The 7,520-nt window shown below is 57.7% G+C and overlaps 1 protein-coding gene across 1 annotated transcript; it reads right to left on the reverse strand.

Moving 5' to 3' along the window:
* Positions 1-771: 771 nt before the first annotated feature.
* On the reverse strand, positions 772-5,927 carry LOC136374941 (IgGFc-binding protein-like). Its single transcript, XM_066340313.1, has 6 exons — positions 5,175-5,927; positions 4,047-4,539; positions 3,281-3,480; positions 2,548-2,922; positions 1,784-2,065; positions 772-922 (listed from the first exon to the last, which is right to left on the reverse strand). Exons 1-6 carry the CDS (start codon positions 5,913-5,915, stop codon positions 920-922), a joined length of 2,094 nt encoding a protein of 697 aa, XP_066196410.1. The 5' UTR covers positions 5,916-5,927; the 3' UTR covers positions 772-919.
* Positions 5,928-7,520: the final 1,593 nt, after the last annotated feature.

Raw genomic sequence — 7,520 nt, forward strand, 5'->3', positions numbered from 1 at the left:
CCTGCATGTCCCAATGGCCCCTCCATGTCTCCTTGTCCTCCCTGTCCCCAAGTGTGACTGGGATGCGTTGGGAGGCACTGGGGGTTACTGGAACATACTGGAAGACACTGGAAATGTTGCAGGGGCACTGGAGGGGGACACTGAGAGCGACTGGGAGGCATTGGGGAATGCTGGGATGTACTGGGGGACACCACAAGGCTTAAACAGGCCCTGGGAGGACACTGAGTGACACTGGGATGCAGCAGGAGGGATTAGGGGGGACTGGGACAAACTGGGAGGGAACACCATGGGGAATAGTGGGGGAGGACTGGAATGCACTGGGAAGGACTGGAGATAATGGGGGTATATGAGGTCAGCTGAGGGAGGCTGGAAGAGACTGGGGGGTAGAGGGATGTTGTACTGGGAGAGACTGGGGTACCAGGGGGATGGCACACTAGAGGGGACCGGGGGCTGGCTACTGGCATGTACTGGGAGGAACTGGAGGGACTGGTATCCCACACCCCTCCCCCAGCGGACGCGGATATCCGGGCACCCCCTCCCCTCCCCCAAACATCCGGGTGCCCCCCCCCCCCCCCCCCCCGTCCCTCCCCCACCGTGGGACTGAGGCGTTGGGAAATATTGACTGACGGAGGGTGGGGGAAGGGGGGACACGGCACTGCCCGTAGCAGGACACTATGGGAACATCCCCTCCGCCCCCCAGCTGCCCCCCAGCACATCCCCACGCTCCTGTTTTCCCACAGTTCCCAGGAGTTTATCCCCAGATCACACCCGCAAACCGCGTTTTCTCCCAGGTTTTATTTTGGGGGCGAAACATGGGTTTGAGGGGTTATAAAAGTCTGGGTTTTCCGGATCTGAGGCAGTTTGAGGATGACGTCAGTGATGGGGCACGGCCACCCAGGTGAAATGTCAATTTTCCACATCACTGGGTGGAAAGAAAGGAAAATCGAGGGTGACTTCGTGGCAGTTCCCCCAGTTTACGGTCTTTTCCCCATTTTCTGGACTTGTTAGGCCCATTTTTGAACTCTTTCCCCTCTGTTGTTGGTCTCTTTCCCCACTCTGAGAAGCTCTTTCCCTCTTTTTTAATCACTTTACCCATTTTGGGCTCTTTTCCCCCTTTTCCTTGTGCTTCTCTCTCACCCCCCTTCCCCCCTTTGTCAGGGGTTCTTTCCCCTGTTTCTGCTGTCTCTCATTTTTGGCCTTTTTCCCCGTTTTTTGCGCTCTTGCTCCCTATTTAATATTCCTTTTCCCCATTTCTGGGTCCTTCATCCATTTTTGGTGTCTCTTCCCATCTCTTTGTGCTTTTATTCTTGTTTCAGGTGTTCTTTCCACCTTCCCCGCCCCTCCTCCCCCCCCCCCCCCTTTCCTTTCTCCTTTTTTGATCTCTTTCCATTTGTTTCAGTTCTTTTCCTCTTTTGACTCTTTTCCTCATTTATGGGTCTCTTTTTCCATCTTTTAAAGTCATTCCCCCCCCTCTGTGCTCTTTCTCCCTTTTTTGTTATCTTTTCCTGCATTTTGGGGTCCTTTCTCTAGTTTTGGCTCTTCTTCCCCCTCTTTTAGGTCTCCTTTCCCATCTTTTTGGGGCTCTTTCCTCCCCTTTGGGGAACTCTTTCCCCTTTTTGGTCTCTTTGCCATCTTTTGGGCCTTCTTTCCCCTTTTGGGGGGATTCTTTCCCTCTTTTTCAGGCTATTCCCCCCCCCCACCACCCATTTTGGCACTGTTCCCTCTAGTGCCACCCCCAAGACAGCCAAAATCCCCCCAACACCCCTCCCCCGGTGTCACCCACCTGGGTGAAGTCGGGTGCCCGCCAGGCCTCGGCCAGTGCCTGCACATCGCTCGTCACTGTCCCGTCAGGCCCTCGCAGGTCATTGCTGGTGGCACCGTCGTAGTCGCCGCAGAGGCCACAGAGCGTTGCCCGCGCTTCCCTGGGCACCTCCACTGTCACCCCCACGGCGCCCAGTTCCACCACAAATCGTGGGATTCGGCTGATCCGGAGGGTCCCGCGCGTCTCCGTGATGGTCAACGGTCCCGGGAGCTCCAAGGGCAGGGGCGTGGGGACCCCGTTGAGCTGGAGAACACCGAATTAGGGGGGAAAGGGGGATTTGGGGTGATACAGGGGGTGAAGTTGGAGGAATCTGGGTGGAAAAGAGGGATTTTGAGGAAAAATGCTGGGATGCGTCAGGGCATGGTTGGAGTAGGATGAGGGACGACCCATGTAGGTGCTTCTCTGACATGAAATTGGCGGAAAAAAGAGCAACTTTGGTCAAAATTGTGGGGTGCGTCAATTTATGAATATCGTCTTAGTGACCATCACCCACACAGGTGCTTCACTGGTAGGAAATTGGGGAGGAAAAAGAGCAATTGGGGACAAAATTAAGGTAAGGACATCCTGTGGTGTTGGTGGGATTGGACAACCCATGGGGCCTCTTACCTGGGCTGAAATTAAAGGGAAAAAAAAGATTTTTTTTTTTTTTTTAATTAAAATGAAGGTCAGGAAGATGTTTAGCGTGGTGACATTTTTGGGTGCCACCTAGGGAGGTCACAACTTACCCAGACCTTCCTGTTCCTCCGCACCGTGATAAGGCTGTGGGAGGTGAAGAGGTGAAGTGCCACCACTGCTGGCCGGTCCCCAATGTCCCTGATGTCCCCCAGCAGCCGGAACCATGCAGGGTCCCGGGGGTCACACACGCTGGCCACCACATAGATGCCGGTGGCCAGGGTGGCCCCAGTGATACCATCAAAGGTGACAAAGCGGGTGGCAGGGGACAGGGCGCAGCGCCCCGGGTGTGCAATGCAGGTGCGGATGCCATCACGGAGGCCGCAGGTGTGGCTGAAGGGACAAGTGAAGGGGTGGCACTGGAGGCCCCCGGGCCCCCGGCAGGTGCAGGACTGGGAGCAGTCAGGGGTCAGGATGGTCTCAGCGATCTGTTTTCCATGGATAAAATGTGGAAAGTGGGGAAAAGTGGCTTAAGATGGCCAAAAAATTGGGGATGATGATGCTGTGAGGTGTCGTGGGAGGGGGGGAAAGGGGGCCCATGTCTCCCATATCCCCTGTGTCTCCATATCCCCAACGGGTGCCCATGGGGACCACCACCATGTCCCCAGTGTGTGCCCATGTCCCCACACTTCCCCATATCCCCCCACTGGGGGCACTGGGACCTGCTCGGGAACACTGGGAACACTGTGGGAGGCACACTGAAGGGACCTGGCATCAACACGGGGACCCTGGAAGGAGCTAGGGCTGGAACTGGGCTGTACTGGGGGACACTGGGGCCGCACCCACCTGGAAGTAGCGCCCCTGGTGGAGGCAGCCGCAGGTCCCCGGGAGGACGCAGCGGGCGCCGTCGAACAGCAGCCCCTCCGCGCACTGACACCCCTCAAAGCAGCGCTCACTGCAGGGGGGTGGCGCTGACACACCTGCGCAGGTGTGCTCACAGGTGCGGGCACACAGCTGGTAGTGGCTCTTGGGGGGGCAGGCGAGAGCTGGGAGAGGGAGGGAAGAAACAAAGGGGTCAATGGGGCCAGTGGGGCTACTGGGGGATTATCAGGGGTCAATAGGTGTCTCCTGGGATCAATGCCATCCCATCTTTGGGGTGGGTGGTCCCATGAGGCACCCATTTGGGGACATTGCGGGGGTGAGGACCTCTTGGTTGCACAGGGTTCCACTGCGGGACAAAGGCTTCCCGGTTTTGTTGTTTGTTTTCTTTTTTTTTTTTTTTTTGGGGGGGGGGTGGGGGCGGGGTGGGGTGTGTCGGTCTCCTTTGGGGGTGTGATTTGGGCATTCCCCAGATGGAGGCTTAGTAATGCGGACACGTACCCCTTTTTCCATGCAGGAATGAGCCCCTGTTCCATTCCAGTCCCCTAGACCTCTAGATTCCCACCCCCACCAAAATTTCCACTCCCTACAGAATCCTTGACCCCACAAAAATCCTGACCCCTAAATTCCCATCTTCCCGAAACTTCACCACCCCAAATTCCCCACTCCAAACTTCCTGTCAACCTCAGATTCCCGACTCCCTCCCAAATTCCCGACCCCTCCATATACTCACGGCAACCCGTGGCCTCCCGCCACTCCCGGAGCGCGCCTCCGGCTGCTTGGCACGCGGCTGCGTAGCCCTGAAAGCCGGGACAGGCGTCGCCCCCTCCCCCGCACACCTGGCGCTCACAGGCCACCAGGTACGTGCGGGGTGGCACCGCCCCGTGACACCCCGCGAAGGGTCCCTCGGGGTCCGCCAGCACCGCGCAGCGCCGCGCCTGGGCCGGGGAGCAGCTGGGGGCGGGCGCCACGTGAGTGCAGTTTGCGGGAGGGCCGCCCAGAGCCTCCTCGTCAGGGTCGTCGTCGTCGGGGTCCCCGTTGAAGTTGCCACAGAGGCCCCGGGGGCGACGAGATGAGGGGCGCAGCGTCAGCACCACATACGCGTTGCCGTCGTAGAGGATTTTGGGGCCTCCCTGGACCTGGAGCAGCCGGTGGGACCCCACCTGCGCCACCCCCACCGCGCCCCCAAGCAGCCACAGCGGCAGCAAGTGGCGCTCGCCATCCACCTGGGAGAGATGGGGTGAGGACCTCGAAAGGGAAGTCAGACCACCAAAGGTGGGGTTAACCTCCCAAAATAAGGTTTGTATCCCCAAAAACAGGGTTTGCACCCCCAAAACTAGAGTCTGGACTTCTTCTGCGCACCTTAAACTCAAGGTTTACATCCCAAAAAGGGATGGTAATTACACTCCAAAATGAGAGTTTTCAACCTCAAAATCATGCTTTGCATCCCAAATCCAGGTTTAGCACTCCAGAAAGGGTCCCCAGACTGCTCACCGAAAGTGGTGTGTGTACCCCAAAAGCAGCTCTTACACCCCCAAATAACCCCTTCCCCACTGCCATGTCCCTCAAAACCCCATTTTTACCCCCTCTTTTTCACCCAACCCCTTTTTACCCCCCAAAACAGGGTTTGTACCTGCCAAACCAGGCTTGCATGCACCCCCAAAAGCTTTGCCCCAAAACATGGCTTGCACCCACAAAACAGGGCATGCACCTCAAAGTCAGAGCTTCCACCCTAAGCCAGGCCTTTCCTCAGTGTTGCACCTCCCAAAACCCCATTGCCATCCCCCCTTTTGCCCACCAAATCTCTTTTTGTCCCCAAAACCGGGACTTGCACCCCCAAGGCCCCAGGCCCTCCACTCACCGTCACCTCCCACTGCTGTCCCCTGTCCATCACCACGGTCACCCCGTGTGCCATCACCATCACCCGCTGCACTTGCGTGTCCTCCTGCTCCAAGGCCACCGTGATAGGCTCCAGCTCTTCTTCAGGCTCACCCCTCTCCAACTGCAGCAGCAGGAGGGTGCAGGACCCCCCAGAATTCCCCAGGTGCCCATCGAAGGTGCTGTAAGCCCCTGCCCCCAAAACCTGGCACTGTCTGCAGGTGCGGGGGTGGCACCCCAGCACCCCATCCTGCACTGTGCATTCCTCGTCACTGGAGCAGCCTGGAGTGGGGTGACACTCCAGCCCCCCATTTTCGGAGCAGACACAGCGCTGAGTGCAGGGGGGCTCAGGGTAAAACTGCAGTCCCCGGGGGTAGTAGCGGCCCTCCAAAACACAGCCACACTGGGGGAGGGGCACGCAGTGATCCCCGCTCCGGAAAAATCCGGGATTGCAGAAACAACCTTCAGAGCACGTGGAGGCATCAGAGCAGTCCTGAGGTCCAGCTTCGCCTTGGCAGGTGGGGGGGCAGGGGGAGCCGCAGAGCTCATAGTGCTGATTTGGCGGGCACACGGGACCTGTCAGGAAGGGAGAAGGACAAAAACCCTCATGGACACAAAAATACTCCCTGCAAACACTCAAAACCCTCATGGACACTCCAAAATTCCCACGGATGCCCCGAAACTCCCCCTGCAGGCCCCAAATTCCCAAACTTCCCAGGGACATCCCAAAACTCCCTTGTCTTCCTTGAACCCCAAAACCTCCCTCCAAACCTCAATACCCCCTCATGCAGACCCCAACTCCCCCATGGTCACCCCAAAACTCCCTGTGTAGACCCCAAAACTTCCACTGACACCCTAAAGCTCCCCATGGAGACCCCAAACCCCCTGGGAACACCTCAAACCTGCCATGGACACCCCCAAAGCCTCCACAGACAGCCCCGTCCCCCCTTCTGCCTGCCAGACATCCCAAAATCCTCCACGGAAAGCCCAAAACTCCTTGCCTAACCCCTGTGTCCCTCTCTGCCCTCCAAAACGCCCCCTACTCTCCCCAAGGCCCCCAGGTCTCCTCATACTGCAGAAGGCAGCTGTGCGCCACGGCCTCACAGCAGCGCCCTGGCTCTGGCACGCAGCAACATAGGCGCCAATGGCCTGGCACACTGTGTCCTGGTGTCCCTGGTACAGGCAGGCGTCAAAGAGACAGTCATCCAAGTAAGGGGCGGGGTCGATGATGTCATGGCAGGCGGCAAAGGGCCCCCGTTTCTTCCCCAGCAGCCCGCAGTGCTTGTCTCCACGGTAGGCACGTTTCTGGGCATCACTGCACACCTGGCAGCCCTCACTGCACCCAGGTGAGCACCCAGGGACATCGCCAACCTTCCAGCTGTCCCCCAGGTGGGTCTCATTGTCAGCACAGTGGCCATCGCGGGTGACAAAATCGTCATGAGGGTCGCCATTGGCGTTGCCACAGAGGCCGCAGACGGCGCTGGCATAAGTGTTGGGGATGATGACACGGGCATAGCTGTACCAGTCAAAGGTGACAGTGACACCCGCATCAGTGGTGATGAAGCCGTGGACACCACGGAGGGACACCTGGAGCTGCTGGTTGTAGGTGAAGGGAAGGTCCAACAGGACACCATTAACCTGGGAAAGAGAACCGTGGGTGGCATGAGGTCACACAATGAAGTTGAAACCCGTCCAGGTGTCATAGAATTACCCTGAAGACCATCTAGATGCCACATGATGACCTTGAAACCCACCTGAAGACCATACAATGACCTTGAAACCTTACCCAGCTCCATGGAATGACCCCGAAACCCACCCAGATGCCACACAAGGGCTTTGTAGCCCACCAAGACACCATGCAATGACTTTGAAACACACTAAGGTGATTATGCAGCCCACCCAGATGCCACCCCAATGACTTTGAAACCCACCTGAACATCACAAAAGGATCTTGAAACCCAATCAGATGCCTTGAAATTACTTCAAAACCCACCTAAACACCTTACAAGGACCTTGAAACTCCACCCAGGAGTGATGACCCTGAAGTGCACCTGAAGACCATACCATGACCTTGAGCCCTCCCCAGATGCTGTCCAGTGACCCTGAACCACCCCCATCATCTCCTTCATCCCTACCTTGACCTTCTGGGGATGTTCCTGGCTGAGGCTGAGGGTCATGTTGTACACCTCCATGGTGACCACCTTGGTGAAGGAGACCAGGTGGCTGCCACGGTGATTGTTCTCCACAGTGACAGCAAAGGGGATGAGGGTGGGGTCAGTGGAGCAGAGCCCAGCCAACAGGTAGACACAGGTACCCATGAAGTCGTAGC

Source organism: Sylvia atricapilla, unplaced genomic scaffold (genome assembly GCF_009819655.1).
Source record: "Sylvia atricapilla isolate bSylAtr1 unplaced genomic scaffold, bSylAtr1.pri scaffold_41_arrow_ctg1, whole genome shotgun sequence".
Taxonomy (NCBI): Eukaryota; Metazoa; Chordata; class Aves; order Passeriformes; family Sylviidae; genus Sylvia; species Sylvia atricapilla.

Bases quoted from the DNA above. Each gene is read 5' to 3' on its own strand.
- LOC136374941 (XM_066340313.1), bottom strand. From the start codon at position 5,915: ATGTCCCTGGGAAGTTTGGGAATTTGGGGCCTGCAGGGGGAGTTTCGG. The intron at 2,923-3,280 runs GTGGGTGCGGCC...CATGGAAAACAG, and splicing joins ACCAGGGGCGCTACTTCCAG to ATCGCTGAGACCATCCTGAC. The intron at 2,066-2,547 runs GTAAGTTGTGAC...GGTGTTCTCCAG, and splicing joins GGAGGAACAGGAAGGTCTGG to CTCAACGGGGTCCCCACGCC.